This window comes from Eublepharis macularius, chromosome 6 (genome assembly GCF_028583425.1).
Source record: "Eublepharis macularius isolate TG4126 chromosome 6, MPM_Emac_v1.0, whole genome shotgun sequence".
Taxonomy (NCBI): domain Eukaryota; kingdom Metazoa; phylum Chordata; class Lepidosauria; order Squamata; family Eublepharidae; genus Eublepharis; species Eublepharis macularius.
The window spans coordinates 100,332,603-100,354,301 of record NC_072795.1 but is presented as its reverse complement, the minus strand read 5'-3'; the positions used below and the strand labels follow the sequence as shown (position 1 = coordinate 100,354,301).

The following is a 21,699-nucleotide window of genomic DNA, read 5'->3' as shown; positions in this document are numbered from 1 at the left end:
ATCAATGCAGATGGCTTCTCTATGATCTAAACAGGGACTGTCTCCAGCTGCAGTGTAGCTGTGTCTTCATGCTACGGTGCTATCTGGTTCACCTGGTGCATTTGCAAAGCTAACAAGAAGAAACTGTATTGTTTGGAAGTACCCTAAAACAGTCAAGCACAACGAAAATGTAAACTTCTTCTAAAACGCATGCAGAATTGTTCCCCCGTTATTTTCCCCCCTCAGTGTTTGCTTGAAGAGAATAAAGGAATGACAAAAAGAAAAAAATTACAACTATTCTGCCAAGTTTTGGATTTTAAATGGTTAATAAAAGATGATAAAATACTATTTCAGTCTGATTTGTATTTCCATCTTCCTGTAAATTACTAAGCTTTACCATCAGACTATTCGATCTGAGGCTTCCAGGGCACAAATGAAATCATGACATACAGTGCAAAAAAAAAAAATTGCTGGGAACTCTGGACACAACTCCCAGTGATGGGGATTAGTTGTTGCAGTGGTTGGCAGGCAAACTATAGTCTAAGAAAGTCTAATCCAAGATACTAGACACCCTATATGGGACTCTAACTCTTACACCACACAACATAAAGCCACTGTTCATTACTCCGCAAATCTGGCTATATTGAGCCCTCCTTAATGGGCATTTTTAAAAATGTCCTGTTGCCACCCCTTCTAGTGATGCATCCAAACTAAAATGGTAACAGTGGTCGTGGTGAGCAGGAGAATGCAAGTGTGTGCTTGGCTGCTGACTCCCAGAGACTGGGGACACTTACCAAAACAGTGTCTAGCAACACCATTAAAGTTGTTTCCAGCTGTACAACCTAGGCTGGCCAGGTCTCCTTCTTTGGTGGAAGACCTCCCCTTGGAAGCCCGATGACCCCGCTGCTGCTTGCTAGGGTAATAGGGTGAAAACGGGGTGGTGGTGTCTTTCTCCCTCTGTCACGAACCAGAAGTCATGTCAATGTGTTGGGGCAATGCTCTAACATGCACCGGAACTCTATAGAAAAATCATACAGTGGCATGGTAATGTCATTCCCAGTTGTGTATTTACAAGTGACACTGCAGCATGGAATGCTGTTTTGCTTCCCTGCCCATTCTTCCCCTGTCATCCTACGAAGCAGGGATAGGGCACCAAGGCAGAAGGCCAAAGGTCAGCCGCCAGAGCAGGCAGTGACTGACCAAAATATTGTGAGACAGCATGGAAAGTGGTCAGCCTAGTGGAGTGGTTAGAGTGTTTAACTAGAACCTGAGAAACTGAGGTTCAAATCTCCACTCTATCATGAAGCTTGCTAGGTCAGCTAGTCACTCTCAGCCAAACCTACCTCACAAGGTTGTTGAGAGAATAAAATAGGGGGGGGGGGAGAGATGTAGGATGCTCTTAGATGTTTGGTGAGGAAGGGTGGGATAACATTTATTAAATTAATGAACAAATAAATAAATACACAGTCTTGCTTGTGCAGCCAACAACTAATACACCATTGTGTATATTAGCTAATTTTGGATTTAAAGTGTAGAAGCTTTGCATATTGGTGGTTATTAAATGTTTTAGAGGCCCAAAGGAAAAGCGTAAACTTTTTCCCGATGTACTGGAGGAGGAATATAGGCTCATTGATGAATACTGCTTCATGTTCTGCTGATACGTGCTTGTTACTGTTGCACGCTTGTATACTGCTTGCTATACATGCTTATTGATGTATACTGCATATTTCTAACAAATTCAATCATGTTTGGAATAAGATTACACAGTGTTAAACTCTGTATGTTCAAACAGGGCCAACAGATGGGCAAAAATCATTAGGGCCTTTCTTATGTTGCTTTGATTTTGTTTGTAATGCAACATAAACTCCACGGGTTTTAAAATATGGAACGGCTGATAAATATTTTAATAACTTCCACTGCATCACTCAGAGGAATTCCTGCTAGTTTTTACTGCTTGGCAGAAAATGCTGACAATGGACAGATTGCTAGAGTCCTGGGGGTTGCCAATTGCTACCCAGGAGGAGACTACTGTTTCTTTAAGAGCTCCCTGCAAGAAATACCCTTGACAGAATTATCTTTTAAATGAATAGCTGTCCCCTGCTTCTGGATTGTGGACTGCAGTGCTAAAAGATCTGATTATTTTTCCCTTTTAAGTTAAGCAATGTGTGTGTTGACAGTAATTAGTCATTAGGCTTGTGCTGATTTCTCACAGGCTTTTATCCGGAATCAGAGTGTGTCTCTTTTGCCTCATTCTTAATCATAATAGATGGTATAATTTGAGAGAAGACTGGGTAGATTCATTTGCTGACTAAAAATTCTGCGTGTTCAAAAGTAGAGCAGAGTTCAGTGGTGGAGTTCCTTTTTTGTCTTTTAGCTATGCTAAGCCTCAGATAAAAAATGTCATAGGTGTAAATAAGTACTGTCAACTAATATAGAAGTCAGAATATTATTGGGTAGTAATGATTGGTTCCCATTACTTGTGGCCTCTAGCTCATTGGTACTTCTTGGGAGGAAAGAAATGAAACCCCAATAATACCTATTAATCAGCTCAGCAGAACATATATATTTCCCAAGCGCCACAGTGGCCCGATTCAGGCTGCTGCGGGGCGCAGGAGCACTCCTGCACTCTGCAGCGGCTAGGTTGGGCCAAATTGGGCTGCTGTGTAGCACAGAAGTGCTGCTGCGCTCCACAGCGGCCCAGGCCGAATTGAGCTGAATCAGGCTGTTGCGTAGTGCCAGGGCACTGCTGTGCTCTGTAGCAGCCCAATTCGGCCCCTTGGGGAGTGCAGGAGTACTCCCAAGGCGGTCCATGAACAGTGCAATGCTGTCACTTCCCAGAAGTGATGTCACTGTGCAAGCACGCGAATAGGAAAAGGAGAAGGTAGGAGCCTGGCAACTATACCTTGATCTGTGGATTCTTAAATCTGGAGACTGGAACTATGAACAGACAAAACATATCTTCCTACATCCCTGATAAATGCCACAGGTTTGCAGAAAGATCTGAAATCTAAAAAAATACATTAAAAAAACCTCAAAATGGTAAAAGGAACACCCGTAGCTTTAACCAGATGCTCTCAGTGGCTGTTGCTAGGCAACCATAACAGTTTAGCAAGTAACTGTGGTACCATAGCTTAATTTTTCATTGTTCCTCAAAGTCAACCTCTATCTCCCAAATGACATCACTTTAGAAGTTTACATCTTATTTGAAAATATATCTGTAAACTTTAACACTAGACTTCAGAGGACAATCCTTTAATACATACCTAATGTAAGTATGAAAGTTTTGACATTTTAAAGTTTTGTTGGATTGTTTTGTGTCAAAAACATTTCAACAAAGAGAATGAAGACAAACTTGCACATCCTATAGAGGAACAAACAATTTATCTTCGAGCTATTTTGTTGCAGTAATACTTGGAGTAAGAGTAGAAATGGCTGTCATTTGGCTAGAATGTGAACAAAGACCTAAGCACCATAAAGTGATCCTCTGTTATTTGGTTTTGGAGTCTACAGTGCTGGGGCTGAAAGGTGACACTTCAGTCATGGGGTGTGAGTGTGGGAATACCTACTGACCGAGCAGCTAAACAGATAAGGGATTAATGGGATATTGTATGCAAATATTGAAGTGTAGATATGTCTCCTGTATAGTTGGCAAGAATGGGATGAGAACAGACAACACATTACTACATTTCAGATTGCTGGGAACCAGTTATATGGATCGATCACAGTAGCTCTACAATTTCTAGAATTTTGAGGGAGGGGGGACAGCCTATGCAAGTTAAACTGGTATGAGCTTTCCCCCATTCCTACTGCATATTTTGTCTTCTCATCCATCTGTTGTCTTTTTCCTGTGATAAAAATTAAACTGGAAAGCTGAAGGCAAAGAGCTGTCTTCTTTTACTTTGGGTTGCTTCAGTGGTGCATTAGTGTTGCTGGCATTTGTACCAGAAACAAGAAACAAAACTGTTAGCTTTCAAGCCCCAAGAACTTAGAAAGTGATGCTTTTTAGTGAAATGCTCCTAGTTATTGGTCCAATCATATTTGTTCACCCTTGTAGGTAAATCTTGCATGTTTTTTCCATGGCTGTTTTCACGTCTTACTGGCCGCAGAATATCGTGCAAAACTCCCGAAACAACAGCGTCTTCCTGGCGCAATCTCCCATCATGACTCTGATTCATAGCGCGATGATGTCAGAAATGATCCCAGGTCCCCTGGTGGGGGTGGAATAATCCCCTGCTCCCACCCTCCACCCCCCCCACTGTTCACGTGGCTGGCGGAGTGGGAGGGTGGGGAAGGCGGGGGAACAGGTGTCCCAGGTGCATTACCGGAGTGTTCTGGTAGTGACGTCATTGTGCTGCTCTGGGAGAGCTCTTGTGCTTCTCACCAGGCCCCCAAATCAGGCCCTTTTTGGCCCCAAATTGCCCTCTGCAAAGCATGAGAGTGTTCCTGGGCCCAGTGTGATGACATCACTTCCTGGAACTGATGTTGTTGCACCACCTGACACACAAAAAACAAGGCAAGTGCCGGGTCCCCCCTCCCACCAGGCAGGTAAGGGGACCTGGCAACCCTAACTCTGTCATTATATCCTGCTGAGGTTCCTCCTCTCCCCAAATATTGCCATCCCTAGATACAAGCCACAAATCTCTAGGAATTTTTCAACCTGGAGCTGGCAATCCGAACTATTGTTCTTTTTTCTAATGAAGGTAAAATATGTTACATGCATTTATTTTTTTACCAGTCCCAGTTCTATTGAAGGAGTATGTAGATTGCTCTTTTACTTTGCTTAACGGGCTATCACCAAGGAACAGAAATGTAGCAATTTCCTCCTAGCCCAGATCTTAAAATATGCCCCAGTCATCTTTTATGTATTTGCTCATTGTTCTCCACCACTATTTCTCCCTTCTTAAAATATTCTGTCTCATGTTACTGGTTATGAGTTACCCTTTTTTTTTTTGGAACTACTTCAAAGTAACTTGGGAAGCTTTTAAACTAAAGTTATAATACTAAGCTGAACACAGCCATTCCTCAAAAGACTCTCTTAAATATACATTGAAACTGCTTTGAGCCAGATATCCAAGAACTGTAAATACTTCTATTTTAAAAGAACCACATAATTCCATTTCTTTATCTGCCATGGTTGCCATTCTTGGTGAGCATTAAATAGGCTACAGTTGTCATTGGTAACACTTAGTGAGCATTATTAATGTAGCTTCTCCCTCTTCTTAGAGGAATGTTGAATACTTTTATAAAAGAAACACTGAAGCAACATCATGACAGGTATAATAAAGAATGAGCCTCATACTGAATAGCAAGCCAAGTATTAAACTTGGGGTTTCTTCTCTTATGTATTTCCTGTTTTTAAGCCACAAAAGCGGAATTAAAAATAACTTCTATCTTTCTTTTCCCAATTTCTGTTTTAACTATAATAATAGCCAGTTTAAGGCAAAATGCTGAAAAATGAGAGAGGTAAAGGACGTCTTTTGATGTTTGCACTTTGACATTTTGATTCTAGTTATATGTGGGAATTACGCTGGGTTCATTCAATTTGACCTGAGACCATCTGCTAGTTTCAGTTCAAATTGGAGAGTGAGCTTGGTAGCCTCTGAAATCAGCTTCTGCCCTGCAAATGGGCAGAATTGGGATGTTCTCCGAGGCTCCAGCACAGCTGGTTGTGTTAGAACTTGCTATAATGAATGAGGGTGGATTGTAAAAGATGCCTCACAGCCATTACAGAGAAGTGGATAAAACAGGTAGCCTCATTTATAAGATGGGAGCATACAGGGAGCGTACTGGGAACGGACTGGGAATGAAAAAGGCCCTTGAGGAAGCCAAGAGAGCCAGCATGGTATAGTGGCAAAAGTTTCTGGAAGACCCAGGTTCAAATCCCCACTTTGCCAAGGAAGCTTGCAGGGTGACCTTTGCCAGTCACATTCTCCCAGCCTAACCTACCTCACAGGATTGTTGTGAGGATAAAACGGAGGAGAGGAGAAGGAGAAAGGTGGGATATAAATGAAATAAAAAACCTGAGCAGCCCTTTCTGAGGTAGAAGCCAGCACTGCAGGGCAACTCAGCTCGGTGGGACTGACAATGGGGTCACCCATTGCACACCTACCATGCCAAACCCTGCCCCTGCCTTGCCCTTGCATTGCCGTGTGACCTCTGGACCATGCCTTGACTCTACTTCTGGATAGCCCTTGCTCTGACCGGCAATTGACCTACGGACCTCTTGGCTTGGCTTTTGGATTCTGGACTTTGGACTTGAGTCTCTCACCTGGCTTTGAACTCGTGCACCGACTTCGGACTGAACTCAGACTATCCTGCATCTGCTGACCCAGCCCATGACAGTAAGATAGGTGCCAGTCCCCTGGTGGGAGTGGGGGATCCCTCGTTTCTTGCTTCGGCCCCTACCACCACTCACCTGGTCAGTGGGGGCAGAGGTGTGGGAATGGGCCTCCCAGGAGCACTTCCGGGGCGGTGCAATGTCACTTCCAGGGAGTGATGTCATCGCACCACCCCAAGAGCTCTCCTGTGCTTTGCAATGGGCCAATTTGGGCCCCAAATGGAATCTGGGCCATAAACTGGGCCACTTCCATGGCTTCTGCTAAGGGTGGAAACATTTCTGGAAGGGGCTTGGGATAAACTCTTTTGCTGGGTTCCAAGCCTGTTCTGAAAATATATAGAAAAGAAAGTGACCAGTATGTGGGGTTCTTTGGGTCTCATGGATCACGTTTTTTTGCAGATAGCTTTCTAAAAGAATCCTTTTAAAATTGACTTGACAGCATTTTGTCCTTTTATCAGCCAGCATTTGGAAATGGCAGGTGTGCTATTGCAAGGTGCTACAAAAACAGGTTGTGAAAACAAAGAAAGATGGGAAATATGCAAATAAATGCTTTCTAAATTAATCTGAATGCCAATTATGTGTGTTAAATTTTGTACTTCTTGAGCCCTTGCCAAATCAACTTAAAGTGCTGTAGTCTACTTTATGATACATTGGATGATTGTGTTCTGCTTATTGCCAGGTTTTAGTACTCGATACAGTCGGAGAGTTCTGGCTTATTTTCAGTTAAAATGCAGTGTTTGACATCTGATCTGAAACTAAACCACCCCCTAGTGAAAGTTTATATATTTGTTTTGTTACCAAGCTCTCTTGCCTCAATAATGAATGTTTACTGTAGCATTTGAAAGATACACATGCTCTGAGAAAATGAAAGCAATTGTTCCTTCGGCCGTTTACAAATCTTTGAATTGATTCAGCTGTCTCCTAATTTGGGAAGTGCCTTCCAAATCTGGACTTTGTCTCTGACACGCAAAAACCAGTTTTTATATGAACACATAATTAAAGCAAAGCATGCATGCATTCATTGACTGGTGCATTCATTGGCTTGCATAATTGATCTGATGGCAGGGTTTGGGATTTTGCAGACTTTAGCATTTTGAAAGGGTAATGGGCAGTGAAGGCAAAGGAGGAAGGGCAGAATGGACGAGTAACAGGAACACGCTTTGCATGATAGAGCAAGAAGTCCTGTAGATATGTGAAGCATACAGACCTTCCTAATTGCTTGAGCCATAGCTCAGTGAAAGAGAGCTTGAGCCTCTTTGTGAAGACTTCATCAATACAAGGCAAGTCTCTATATCTGAGAACTCTGTCTGCTTCCACATGGAGGTTTTTCTTTGCCTTGGCATCCAGCCTGGGATCCTTTATGGTGGCGGTGTGTGTGTGTGTTGCACACATCATCCTGCTGTAACTGACTGGTTTCCAGATTTCGCCCATTTTCTCTACACTCTTTCCCACATCTACTTTACCCTAATCCTTTAGGATGGATACAGTCCACATTAGCATGGTCTCTGGAAGGTATTGTGCTCTTTTTCCTGCCCTGAAAAAGTCACTAATGGCATCATTTTCCTGGAACCATCCCCTCCTGTGTGACATTTCCTTGCACTTCCATGTGTGGAAACTCTGTTGTTAGTGTACATGCCTCTGCATTCAGTGGAGATGAAAGTAATGTACAGAATCATCACTGTGTGGAAATAGCCATTAAACTTCCACAAGACATTTTATATCTTGGTTGTGTATATCCTTCCCTCCAAATAAATTGGGTTGTTCCATATTCAGCATATTAATTGGACCTCCCTCCCAAATTTACCCAGTCTCCTAATTCTTTTGAGAAGGGCTTTTTTTTCTGGGAAAAGAGGTAATGGGACTCAGTGGGTTGCCAGCACAGGGGGCAACTCTTGGTGGGAGGTAGTACCCCTGGTACCACATGCATGTGTGTAAAGTGCGTGCATGCTCCCAGGACCACACAATGATGTCACTTTGGGACAGCTAAAACAAGGGAAAAGTTTTTTAAAGTTTAAATCGCCCTTGGCGAAAATGGTCACATGGCTGGTGGCCCCACCCCCTGCTCTCCAGACAGAGGGGAGTTTAGATTGCCCTCCGTACTGTGGGCGCAAAGGGCAATCTAAACTCCCCTCTGTCTGGAGAGCAGGGGGCGGGGCCACCAGCCATGTGACCATTTTCAAGAGGTGCCAGAACTCCATTACACTGCATTCCTGCTGAAAAAAAGCCCTGCTTTTGAGGCAGAAATTGGGTAGTTTGAGAGAGAAAATGTACAAATAAACTTGGTATAGCCCACTAAATTCTTTTATGATCTTGCAAAGACGGGGAGAGCTATGTGAGGTCTATGTCTGCCTGGCTATCATGTTTCTCTTTTTCATTTATATGCCACCTCTCCAAAGTCCTGCTCAAGGCAGCTTACAAGAAAACATAAATAAAAATATAACAAGTGCAGTCTCCTCAGATAACACCTGAAGAGAGGACTTTTGTTTCTTTAGCTTTCATCAGATCCACAATAAAAAAAAAATTCTACCAGCACAGCAGTTAAAATATACCCATTCAACAATAAAACCTTCAGGGAATTCAATTATGTGCTGGGCACATGCAGAGTATATATAGCCTCAATGTTCTAATTTCTCTGTTTGACAATTGAATCATTATATGATTACATTTCCTTTCCTTTGTCATTCTAGTTAAAATTTTGATGAGGCTATTGAAACAACTACAGTAACTAAGCACCATTGTACATAAAATAAGGATAGGGCAGAGCCTTACAACCTAAATCAGAAGCAGGCATGCAAAGAAAGGTAGGAAAGGCTTTTAAAACATTTTGAGTTATAATCTGTGCCTATATTTATACTCACAGAACTTTTTTGGTTTAGTGAACCATTCTGTATTTGTAATAGGGTTGCTGGTTCCCCGGTGGGGATGGGGGATCCCCTGCTCCCAGCCTCCGCACACCACCACCACTGACCTGGCCAGCAGGAGGAAAAGGTGGGGAACAGGCCTCCCAGGATGTGCTCCCAGTTTGGTATGATGACATCACTCCCAAGGAGTGCTCCCGCGTTTTGTGCAAGAATGATTTGGGCCCCAAATGCACTGATTCTTTAAGAATTGGTCCAGTGCAAAGCTTGGGAATGCTTCTGGGGCTTGTACAATGACATCACATCCTGGAAGTGATGTCATCACGCTGTGCCAGGAACGCATGCACTCTTTGTGCACACTAAGAGGTTAAGAAGGTGAGTGCCAGGTCCCCACCAGTGAGGGTAAGGGGTCCTGGAAACCCTAATTTCTAAGCCAACTAACTTGCAAAATGTGACAGGTAGGGTTAGCCGTTGAATTCAAACCCTAAAGGGAAGGTGTTTTGAAGGTATATGTCTGGATAGAGAACACCTGAAGCTCTGTGTGAGTGGAAATAAAAGGAGTATTGATTGTGACCAGAGTCCTCCTGAGGTAAAGGTTTTAGGTAGTGTAAGGAGGAGCTAAATGAAAGGTCAAAAGGCAAAGGTTTAAAAGGTAAAAACAGATAAAAACAAAAAGCAAATCATTACAGTAACTCTGGCTGATTAAGCTACCCTTAGTTGTCTGCAAACTAAATCCTGGTTTCTAAAACTAACTCTAGGTAATCATTCCAGAGGAGCAGCCACATTAGTCTGTTGCAGCAAAATTAAACAAAAGTCCAGTAGCACTTTAAAGACTAACAAAATGTATTCCAGCATAAGCTTTCATGAGTTAGAACTCACTTCATCAGATACCTGGAGTGTACAACCATACATATCTATATATTTATACCTAAAGTTACAAGCAACATAAAGGTGGAAGTAAGGAGATGTTACAAAACAGGCCAGTTAGAAACAACAACTAATTAAAAAATTAAGCCTCTCCATGTAACCTCTCTACTTCAACTCTTCTGTTGTTTGTAGGTAAAGGTAAAGGTTCCCTGTGCAAGTACCTAATCATTACTGACCCAAGGGGGGAATGTCGCATCACAACATTTTCTTGGCAGACTTTTTTGTTCCGGGTGGTTTGCCATTGCCTTCCCGTCATCTACACTTTACCCCCAGGAAACTGGGTACGCATTTTACCGACCTTGGAAGGATGGAAGGCTGAGCCAATGAGCCAGCTACCTGACCCAGGATCGAACTCAGGTTGTGAGCAGAGTTTGGGCTTCAGTACTGCAGCTTACCACTCTGCGCCACAGGGATACTGTTCTTTGCAAAGATGTATTATTTTGGTTAGGTTTTGTTCTTGTTCTCCAAATCAAGATTACAAACCAACTTCAAACCATTGTTGACAGTTTGGGTTTGGAGGGCAAGTATGAAACACTGTTTTCCAGTTCCAGCATAAAGGGAAAGTCTATGTTAATGATCCTCAGCAAGTAACTAACCATATCATCCTAGTAAGCAAAGAAACACCTTTCTAAATTAATAGAATAGGCTTAAAAGGTATAATTCTGTTTAGGATAACACACTATAAAACATGGTTTGGTGTTACATGTGAACCAACACATTATATACTATAGCTTCCATCAACGCTGTGCTCATTCATTAACACTTGTCATTGGGTGTGTACATCATACTCTTGCTAAACAGGGAAAATGTCTTTTATTGCACTATGTCACCAAAATTATTAAAATTACTTACCAAAAATTGAGCTCCATTTATGTCCAATTTCTCCACAATCCTGGCGCAGTCATACATCCCACACTGAAAAGGAGGAGATAATTAAATTTGGTATTCATATGTTTATGTAAACTTTTTATCTGATTCCAGGCTATTATACTGCCGTAATGACTTTTCAGTAGATCTTGGTTTTTATAAGGATCTGTATATTTGTACTGATAGTTATTGGTCCACATTCACCCATTACCCGCATGTTTATTGGATATCTTCCGTTTGCCTCCAATCCGCGGTTTTTTCCTCTTCGTTCACATTCCTGCTTCCAATCCGTCTTTCTCGCACGTCCCTCCGGTCACACGGCCGCTCGAAAACCGCTTTTTTGGGCGGGACCTTTTTTTCCCGCCCATTTTTTAAATTATTTTTTTGAGTGCACTTTTCCGTTATTTCGATCTTGCCTTATAAAGAAACATCATTGAAGATAATGATGCCTCTCTTTCCCCCACTGACAGCACTGATGGCTCTCTCCCGTTTCTTTTTTGGAAATTTGGAAGCATGTGGGAAGCTTTCGTGGGCATTTCCTATGCAGGACAGTTCAGTGCCTGAATTTTACTGAAGTTTCACTCCCTTGGAGTGTCATTATTTCGATATTTCATAATTTCGATATTACAGTAATATAAAATAAAAAAAATAAAAAACAGTTAAAAAGGAAGTTTCGCGAGTCCGTTCTAAGGATGGATTCACCCCAAAATGATTTTTCAAACTACCAGATTTGATTCAGAAACAGCATAATCAATAAATCCAAGTCAAAAACAGTCTTTTGCAGACTATGGAGCACTTGCAAGTTGAATCAGCCAATAGGAACTCTCGGAACGGCCGGAGAGACAGGAAGGGGGGTGGTTTTTTAAAAAACCGCGTAAATTGCGCATTGGCCCATTCACAGCCACCGTGAAACTCCCGTTGAAAACCTGTGACCACATATTCGGGAGAAATGCGAATGAAATGCGTCTGTTTAATGAGGTAATGTGACCGGCACTCGGGATTGCGTGGGGAATGCGGGGAACATGCGACTTAGAATGAGTAATGTGGATTCGACCATTGATAGCGATTACATAAACCCATGGGTCTAGCTGTTCTGCTATTCCTGGTGTCATCCCATTTCTCACATTGAACAAGTTTTGCAGACTATCCTGTTGCTTAAAAAGAAGAATATAGGAAGTACATTCCTATATGTATCACTTCATAGGAAGTGATACGTCGGTAAAATGCTTTTCAACTCTGCCGAAACCTAGGCTGAATCCACACACCCGCGGAGCGTCCCGGAGTTGCGCTAAATGTTCGCTAAACACCTGGAAGTGTAGCGTCTTTCTAGCACGATTTCTGTGTGGATTCAGCCCTATTGTGTGTTCTTAGCAGTGGATAGCTGGACTTTGAAGACTTGGGCTTTCTTTTATTTCTAGTCTCTGAAAGGGATCTGTATATTGTATTTTAATGAATATTATGGGTAACCTTGTTACTTGAGCCAGAACTTTGTGTTGGGTAATTAACCAAGCCTTCTGGTGACCAAAGTTTTTGATATTGTACCTTTGCCAATTAAACAGAATGGAGGCTTTACCAAAAGGAATCCACACCATTCTGCAAGATGTGACACATGATGAGCCCATGTGGTGGTGGGCAAGGCCAAAGGAGATTTTAACTAAGATAAAATTTGGACTAGATCAAAATAACAATTTTGGGTCTTCTTTCCATAGAATTCTGTATATATGTAGTATACCACAATTCTATGTTTCAAGTGACCACAGGGTACTTTCTGATTCAGCATTTTTTCTCATATCAATATTTTCGTACACGTGGTTTTGTTTTGTTCCACCTAAATATGTCAGGCATGGATAGATGTTTTGCATGTCTGGATTAAAGGAGGAAGTAGGCAGTAATGGAAATAGTGCAGATGTTCAGCAAACTGTAAAAAAAGGCCTGGGTAAAACACCGTAAATGTTGATTTAAATTTTGACGCTGAGGTAAAAGCTGCATTTTACCACCACAGTCACACAGGTTTCTGTTCTGACTGTTTCCTGATGTGTAAAAAACTAGAATAAATGATTATGTGTCATGTGAAGGCTACATGTGTAATCGATGAGCTGGGAAATTTGTGGGACAGATCTCACCTCAGCCATATAGGCAAACCACCATCTCCCTGCCTTGTCTCCTTCTGCAGTACAGGAATAATGAACACTCAATAATAATTTACCTTGTTGTAAAGAATGCACAGACAATATTAGTGAAGTACTTTGATTCCCCTCCCCTTATTAATATGTGCTGCTGATAACCGTAATGCTGAATTTCATTCCAGTATGCATTTTTTGGGAAAGTCATGAGATCAATATTATCTAGCATCTAAGAAGGCTGGGGCACAAGCAGAAAATAAATGTATTGCTTGTTGTCCGTGGAAGGCCATTCCTTCCAGAAGGCCTTTCTCTGAGTGAGGGGGAAGGGACGGGGTTTGCCACAGCCTGTCGAAAGGGAGAGCCCATCAGGTTGATGTGTAAGTTGCCAGCTCACAGTTGGGAAATTCCTGGAGCTTTAGGGGTGGAGCCTGTGGAGGGTGAGGTCTGGGGAGGAGAGGGGCCTCATCAGGGTATAATACCCTCCAAAGCAGCCATTTTCTCCAGGGGAACTGATCTCTGAAGTCTGGAGATCAGTTGTAATTTCTGGGAGATCTCCAGGCCACCACAGAGGCTGGAAAGACTACTGACATGGCATACCTTGGCACACAGTGTTGTGGGTGTGGGCAGAGGATGCGCATTTAAGGGACCGATCCACCTCTACCTCCTCTTTGTTCCAGCAGATGTAGGTGACACCCACCCACCATCTTCTGGTGCAAATTGGTCACCATTTGGGGCGGAGTAGGAATTTTTGCCCCCTTTGGTGCTAGTAGCCTGAGTTGAGGAGGTTTTTTTTCTGCATACTGTACCCTGGAATAGCACAGCAAAGTCCAGGGCTTGTTGGGTTTAAAGTTTCAATATCTCTTTGGGGAAGTAGCAGTGTGGGCCAAATTGATTATGGTAATCAGTAAAGCTTTGTTGAGCACCCCAAGGCATCAGTTAGTAGGGTGAAGCAGCAATCCTCAGATCAGAGGCCAGAGGCCTCAATGTCTTCATAGAACTGAAATAGAACCCCTTTGAGGGATGCCATTACTCTTTACCCATAGCCCTCGCAGGTAGGGTGAAAGGATATAGCAGACCTCCTTCAAGCAATAAAATTCTTGGCAAGGTGAGGACTGAGCTGGACACAGTTGACAGGAGTTGGAGCCAGGGTGGCCTTGCCTTGCCTGTTTTGCATAGACAGGGGAGGCATGACCCTTCTGCTTTCCATCAGTGGCCCACACTGTGACCAGAAGGTGTTGGCTTGGCACATTGGCTCTACAGATCCCTTGATCAATGTGGAATTAGATAAACTTGGCCCTTTTATTATCTTAGTTTATGGAGTCAGCTGTTCTTATTCCATGTCTGCCTGAAAACATCTACATTCTTTGTAGGATAAGCAACGGCTGATATGTTCCCAATTACTTTGAAGAAAAATTATCATGATTTGGATTAGGAAGAGACTATTTTTGCCAGAGAGTTTTCTGAGCTATTAAACTATTTACACAGGTGCAGATATAGTTGTCAGGTTGTATAACACAAAGCCATTAGAGAAAATGAAAATGATTTTGTAATTTGTGGTTTTGCCCATCACTTTTAGTGATGTACCCAGAAATTAATTAGAATTCAGCTCATTTTGTTTGTTAATTTTTGTTTGGATTCTGTAATATTGTTTTGTTTGGAATCACTGTTGTGTTTGGATGATGGTTCTGTTCAAGGAAAACCCCCCACATTTTTAATTGTAATGTTCCCCCCAACCAACTGAGGTAAAATTCTCAGGATTCCTCTCTCCCAACTTTCAGGCAGGCAGGTGAGAGAATCTCCTTGTTCTAGAGACAACTTTCATTTGCAGACCAGTGTGGAAGGAAAAAAACTTGCTTCAAACAGCCAAGCACTCAGTGTAGTTATGGAGGATACCAAGGTTTGCCTGATCTCCTCTGTATGCTCTGATTTGGGGCCCAAGAAAGGAAGAAAAATTCTTGCTTTATATGTGAACAGTTTTTAGGAGAGAAGTCTTTTGAGTGGGGTGCAGTAGGGCTCAGAACAGGGCCTGGTAATCTTCAGCCTTTTTACCAGTGACTGGGGAGGAGGAAATCCTTATCAAATCCGCAGATGGCACAAAACTGGGAGAGACAGTTAACACCATTCAGGATAGAAAAAAAATTCAAAATGACCTCGATAGGTTTGAAAACTGGACTAAAAAGAAATGAAATTCAACAGAAGCAATTTAGATTTAAAAAAGAATAAAATGCGTAGGTATAGGAGATATAGTTGGCCTGGCATATGAAAGCATTTTAAGATTGTAGTTGATTACAGCTGAATCTGAGTCAGCTATGTGACGTAGCAGCAAAGAATGGCCAATATGATTTTAGGCTGCATTGATAGATGCAGAGGGCTGGAGTTAAGGAAGTCCTCTCAGAACTCTGAGTCAGGGTGGGGGAAATACTTGCTGGGTGTAAAAAAGGAGAATTGGAAAGATTCCATTCATGCAAACATGGGCTGTTTATTCTAGAAGCTGGTGTCAGACATACGTCTGCTGAGCTATCTCTTTACTTGCTTCCATCTCCTAAATCTTACCATCCTGGGGAAATGGAAAGTTTTGAAGATGGGGTAAGATGATGGAAATTGAATGCAAAGGTCAGCTGTAAACATTGTGGTTAAAATTGCCAACATGAAGGGAGATCTCTTGGAATTACCACTGATCTCCAGACAACAAAGACTCCTGGAAGAAATGGCACCTTCAGCAGGTGAACTTTACAGCATCGTATTCCCACTGAATTCCCTCTCCCAACTCTACCCTTCCTAGGCACTCCCCCCACATCTCCAGGAAGCTCTCAAGACAGAGTTGGCCACCCTAATTGTGGTTCCTTCCCACCCCCTGAGTAGCCAGAGGTAATTTTGTTCAGGTTAGTCACCCGTCCAAAGTTAGTGAACATGGTATGTTTTGATTAGATGTTGAAAGTTATAGTCTGAGTTCACACCCTGATGATGGGTGGGTAGTAACAAAATGGAGCAATTAGAACTGCTTTTGTTCAGCTCATAATTTGTAGCAAATATGTAGATGTCATCTTCCTTTTAACTGAGCAGCTTATGATGAAGTTATGCTTTGATTATCTTTCAGGGTGCTCATGGGTTATTTTAGCTGAGCAACAGGGCTTTCCATCAAGGATTGTTAAAACATAAGCGATTGCTAATTTAGCACGGATCGAAAAACCTCATGGAAAATTATGGGAAAGAAGGAATCTCACTGAGAATCAGATTGTTGCCTGTAAGTCTCGGTGGAATTTCAGTTCATAAAGCAATGAAATGATCCGCATCAGGCATTAGATTCCTGTATTTTGCCTTTCAAGTTTCATTTCTATCTAGCTCTACTCTACAGCATGGTCAAATTGATACTCAATTGTCTAATGGTGTACTGCCATGAGAAATCTAACTGCATATGACTTCATTCCTCTATCCCTGGAGCTTTTGTTACACTGCAGAGGTATTTCTTGCTATCATTTTTGTGCTACTTTTGGTCCTATTGGTCAAACAACTGGAACTTTGGGATGGACCCTACCTCTGTCCTACCACTCCATTGGTCAAAGTTTATTTATTTATTTATTCATTTATTAAAATATTTATATCACACCTTTCCTTTTGGCTCAGTTTTGAAGTCTTCCTCCAGTCTAATGCGCCGTCCTGTGACTTAAGTGGCTCTCCCATTGGAGGAAGAGCTGCTGAAGTTGCAGGAAGGCTACTTAGAGGATGGTTGGATCCTCCTCATTGGATCTGTGATCTGACATAGTTCCGTTCTGACTTTAAAATATAAAATTAAAAGTCATTTATATGTCTTAGAAAAGCAAACTATGGAAGTCCGGCATCTGTTAAAAGATTAGTTAAGAGAACATTTTTGAAAATAATCTATAAAATGCAGAATGTACTTTGGCATGTTTGCAATTAAAAGGATATTATGTATTTGAAAAAGGTTCAGCTACAGACAACAAAATAATGTGCGCAATTTCAGGATTTTAGCAATACAGTCCTAAAATCCCTTATAGGTTAATGAGTTTAGACCAGTGTAATTCTTAAGACTGCATTGTAAAGAACTTTGGGGGGGGGCAGGATTTTTGAGAAACAACAACAGCTTTATTTCTGCTAAGAGAGTAAAATGATGAGGCCTTTGAAAAACTGAAATTTACAAATGTTAAAGCTTATCTGATATCACTGAAACTGAAACTGAAATTTACAAATGTTAAAGCTTATCTGATATCAATGCTTGTCTTTTATCTCGGGTTCTGGAGAAACAGCAAGCTTGTTTTGGACACGGATATAATTAAAATAACTGCCAAGACCCACAAGATTTTCAAAGTGAACTGGTAATACATTTGTTGAGATTTTGATGTTTATTTATAAAGACTGAAAGTTTGGATCTCACAGCAGACAATCCTTCAAGAAGCCATTTACTCCCAACACAGTAATACTCTCTGATAACGTTTGATGATAGTTTCTTTCATATATGCTACATGCAAGTGGAGCAGTTTGATAATATGCTTACATTTAAGAGTTTGTCTTTTGATTACTGTTTAGAATTCGACAATGAGTGGGTAAGATTAAATAAACAGTTTACTGCCTGGATTTGCAGCAGCCCCTCTACTAAAATCTCGTGTCAGTGCCATACCTGTCTCAGCAGATCTGCAACTTGGAAAGTTGTCCAGTTGTCACATTCTTCTCGAAAGGGGAGTTTTGTGGCCATGCTGGTCTCCAGCAAGAACAATCTGATCTGTTTCTGGTAAGAGCTAAATAGTTTGCTTCATAAACATCACTGAGTGATTCTGGAAATCATTAGAGGAAGTTCCCTTTGCAACTTTTTTCCTGTGTTGCCATAGCTTAAAGCTACATGTCCCCTTAAAGTGAATTTGAAGCTGTTGTATTTCATTGCAATGATTTTGAATGTCATTTACTAATAGTACTAGCTACGTTAAATTATTGCAATTCCTTGACTCCATGTAATTATTATTAATGATAATAATCACACAAATACTTCTGGTATGGGGCTCTGGAGATTTTAATTGAATTATTTTTAAATAGCTAATATATTGTACTCTCTTGTTCGATGCTCTCCATATCTATTTATTGCATGGAGTCTTCTGTCTTCATCTTTTAAATCTTTTATTCAGTGCATTTTTTATTCCATCCTTGATACAAGAAGTTCAGGGTGGGTCTCACACCTTCATTTATCTGCACAACAACCCTGTGAGGTAGGTTAGGCCCCCAGATTAATTTCCATGGTGAGCAAGGATTTAAACCTAGGTCTCTCTAGACATAGTCTGGCCCTGGGTTGAGGTTTTTTTTTTTATAGTAGCTGGGTTCTTACCTTCAAAATGTGTAGGCCAAAAATAAGGAGAAAGGTCTCAAATTCTGTGCATTCAGTGAATGTCTGAACAGAGCCCTAGGTGTGTAAAACTGTATGCACGATGTGTCTTTTTCAGATAAAGCTCTGTTCAGACCCTTGCTAAATGATCAGAGGTTGGGGGGGGGGGCAGCAAACAAAATCTTATGTACTCTGCAGGCAGGCCTATAACTACAGGGGTCATATGTGGCACAGTGCCCTCTTAGAAACATGCCATATTCTTTCTGCAGCTCTGCTTTCAGTTTTTTTTTAAAGTCAGTCTTTCACTCTTTTTTGGTGTGGAGATTGTAAGGGGAGCAAAAGCCTCGCCATCTGCGGCTACACTGGAAGTAGGTCACTGCAAACTGAAAGTAACATCAGTGAGTGGAAAATGTGGTATCATGATGCCAGGGCTGAGAAAGCCCTCTCCTGGCAGCAGGGACAATCTTGGAAGGCATTGGAAATGAGGCATTGGCCTCAAGATTGGAAGGCAAGGAAAAACTCCGCTGTGGTCAGCGGCCACACTACCTGTCTCCATAGGCACAGCAGAAGCAGAAGCCAGAAACCCAGGGCAGTGTCCATTCATCAGGAAATAGGCAGATAGAGGACACATTGTGTGAAGAAGCATTGGGGTGAGTTGCTTAATTGACAGCTCCCCTCAAGGCAATAACCAGAAATGACCACTATGCATGTACATGTATGCACGTGCGTGCGTGTGCGCACGCACACACACACACACACACACTTTATCGCTCTACTTCACAGACGTACAATCACCTAACATTTTCCTGACAGTCTCATAATCTCTTTATATTAACCATTATTTTTAAATACAGAACTATTATTTACATTCCGCACAGAATTTTTAGCTGACTCCATGCTGCTATTCAATGTGACATCACCAGTTCCATTCTGTGACATTATCAGGCCTTGCACAATGAATCTCCCTGGTTTGGGGACGATAAGCATTTGGCAACCATCATGCCACTTTACCTTAATTTCTGGCTACAGACCTATCTAAAATCTTGAAAAGGTAGATGTTGTTATGTTAATAATCCCAGCCAGATCTTCCAACCAAAAAGTCAAAGATACACTGATAAATACTGGTAATCTGCTAAATGCAATTGTTGGCATTCACTGGTATAGTATGGAAAAGTGGAAAAATACATCTGAAACTGGAAGCATTAACACATGAATGTCAGTGTTCCATAATACAGACATTCACAGTAATACACACCTGTACAAAAGTGGTGAAAAATTCCTAGTGTGAGGGGGATGAGACTCAGTGTATGCTTGGTCTCCCTCTCCATGTTTATTAAGCTAGTTCTCCAAGGTCAATTTCTTCTAAAAGTTTAAAGGATCCCAATGGGAATTAAGATCAGAGAGCATGTTCTTTGAGCTCTTTGTTATCCAGATTGGTTATCCATCTTTATATAAACACAGTCAAAAACTTGGAATAATGTGGCATAGAAAAATGCAACACTTAAGTTGCTCCCATCCACATGCAAAGGGCAGACATAGCAATTATACTGGGGATCACACTGCTTTGTAGTTTGGATTCAGGAGTTCACTTGCACAGCCAACACCCAACTGTACTGCTGTCTTGCGCAGTGGCTGCCTAAATTCTCTTTTCTAAGGATGAATCAGAAACAAATATACTATGTTTTAAAACTACATATAATCGCACAATAAAGCTTTTCCCACTACAAATTAAACTGGAACCATAAAGTTTTTAAAAAATGTGACAGCAACCAGCCTGATTTATATGGGAATCCTGAATCACTTTGACACAAGGGAATGGTTTTGCATGAGGCCAGAGGATGAAGATATTCTTCTGATCCACATGCATCTGTTTGACATTATGTTTAATTTTTCTATGCTAATTTGTTTTTGGAATGAACTTATTGAAAAGCTCCTCTTCAGCTTCCATTTCTGCTTTGTAGCAGAGTGACTGATGCTCATCCCTTAATGAAAACCAACTATTTTAAACTCTTCTTGCACTCACAGGAAGCAAATTCCTAACTCTTGTTTACAGGGATTTACAACTGTATCCTTCAAAGCAGTTTTTTTAACTGTAGCTATTACAGCAGCAGTTAACTGGAAATCATACTGTTCTTCCTTGCCTAAACTGTTGCTTCTTATGCCTGTCAGCATTATCCTTTAATATACAACAGCCTTTAGAATCAGTTTCACTGTGACAAAAGCAGTAACTGTTACGGTGCTGTATTCTACCTCCCCGTATCACACATGCATGTATTTTGTTAACAAACACAAAACTGAAACAAAGACATAGAGTAGTAAAGAAACGGCACATACAGTATTTAAAGAACAACTTACCAACTACAGATAAGAGTGTTGTTTTGCAGTGAAACTTCTAAACTAAAGCTTAAGTCCAGAGTAGTTTGTTTTATCTGCTTTTCCTCTGAAAACATCCTTACGTTGATAGAATGATTGACAGGCATGCTATGTCCTCTGGGAAGGAAACAAGAAGCCTTAAAACCATAAAATATTTCAGGAAGTGAGTTAGACACAATTCCCAGAGAAATTCCCTGCCAGAGGAGCTACTAGAATCCTCTTCATGAGATTCGCAGATCACTTTCACTGATGCTTTAATAGAACACTGTTATTTCAACTTCCACCTCTGTAGCTGCAGTTCAGAAGGGAAATATTGATTGCATTTATTTAATTTTGGACTGGGTGGGAAACTGGACTGTGGAGGGAGGAAGAGGAAAAGTAATGGTTCGACAGGAAGTCAGAGCTGATAACACCAAGTGCAAAGCAACATATCCCACATCCAGAAGGCTGTGGGAGCATGCTGCTCCCCTCATAGCAGTGCAAATTGGCACATATGTTAACAACATAGTAGCTCAAGGATATGTTGTGCAGAATTAACTTGGCTTTGTTCATGCTCCCAGCTAAAGGCGTTTCACCATTACCTACTTGTAGTCAGCAGTGCATAGAGCCTTTAGGGCAGCCCCTTCAGTTTGCCAAGTGAGCCTGGAGTCAGGAAGGTTGATCTTTCTCTGTTGTGGTTCCAAACCTCTTGAACAGCCGCCTGGAAGGTGTCCAGAACAGCCTCGCTCTCTTTGTCATTTCAGATAGTGTGTAAAACAACCTTTTTTGAAAGGTACTTGGTTGTGGATGCTAATTAATTTTGCTGACTTGAGAACTGAGTGTGTTTTTTCTGATCTTGAGCTTTTATGGCAGAACAGGTTTTTAAAACAACTTCCTGCTGTTGCAAGCTGCATCTGACTAATTCAT

At 41.5% G+C, this 21,699-nt stretch overlaps 1 protein-coding gene across 2 annotated transcripts in view; it reads right to left on the bottom strand.

The window, feature by feature from the left end:
- BLNK (B cell linker) overlaps positions 1–20,832 on the bottom strand; it is a 106,378-nt gene extending 85,546 nt beyond the window's left edge. Inside the window, exons 1-2 of one of the 2 annotated variants that reach the window (XM_054982870.1) lie at positions 20,776–20,832; positions 10,954–11,016 (exon numbers count right to left, since the gene is read on the bottom strand). In XM_054982870.1, the coding sequence (XP_054838845.1) occupies positions 10,954–11,010 (57 nt within the window). In that variant the 5' untranslated portion in view covers positions 11,011–11,016; positions 20,776–20,832. Of the gene's footprint in view, positions 1–10,953; positions 11,017–17,727; positions 17,821–20,775 lie in introns of those variants that run through there. The other variant, XM_054982869.1, reaches the window with a different exon arrangement.
- Between the last annotated feature and the right edge of the window lie 867 nt (positions 20,833–21,699).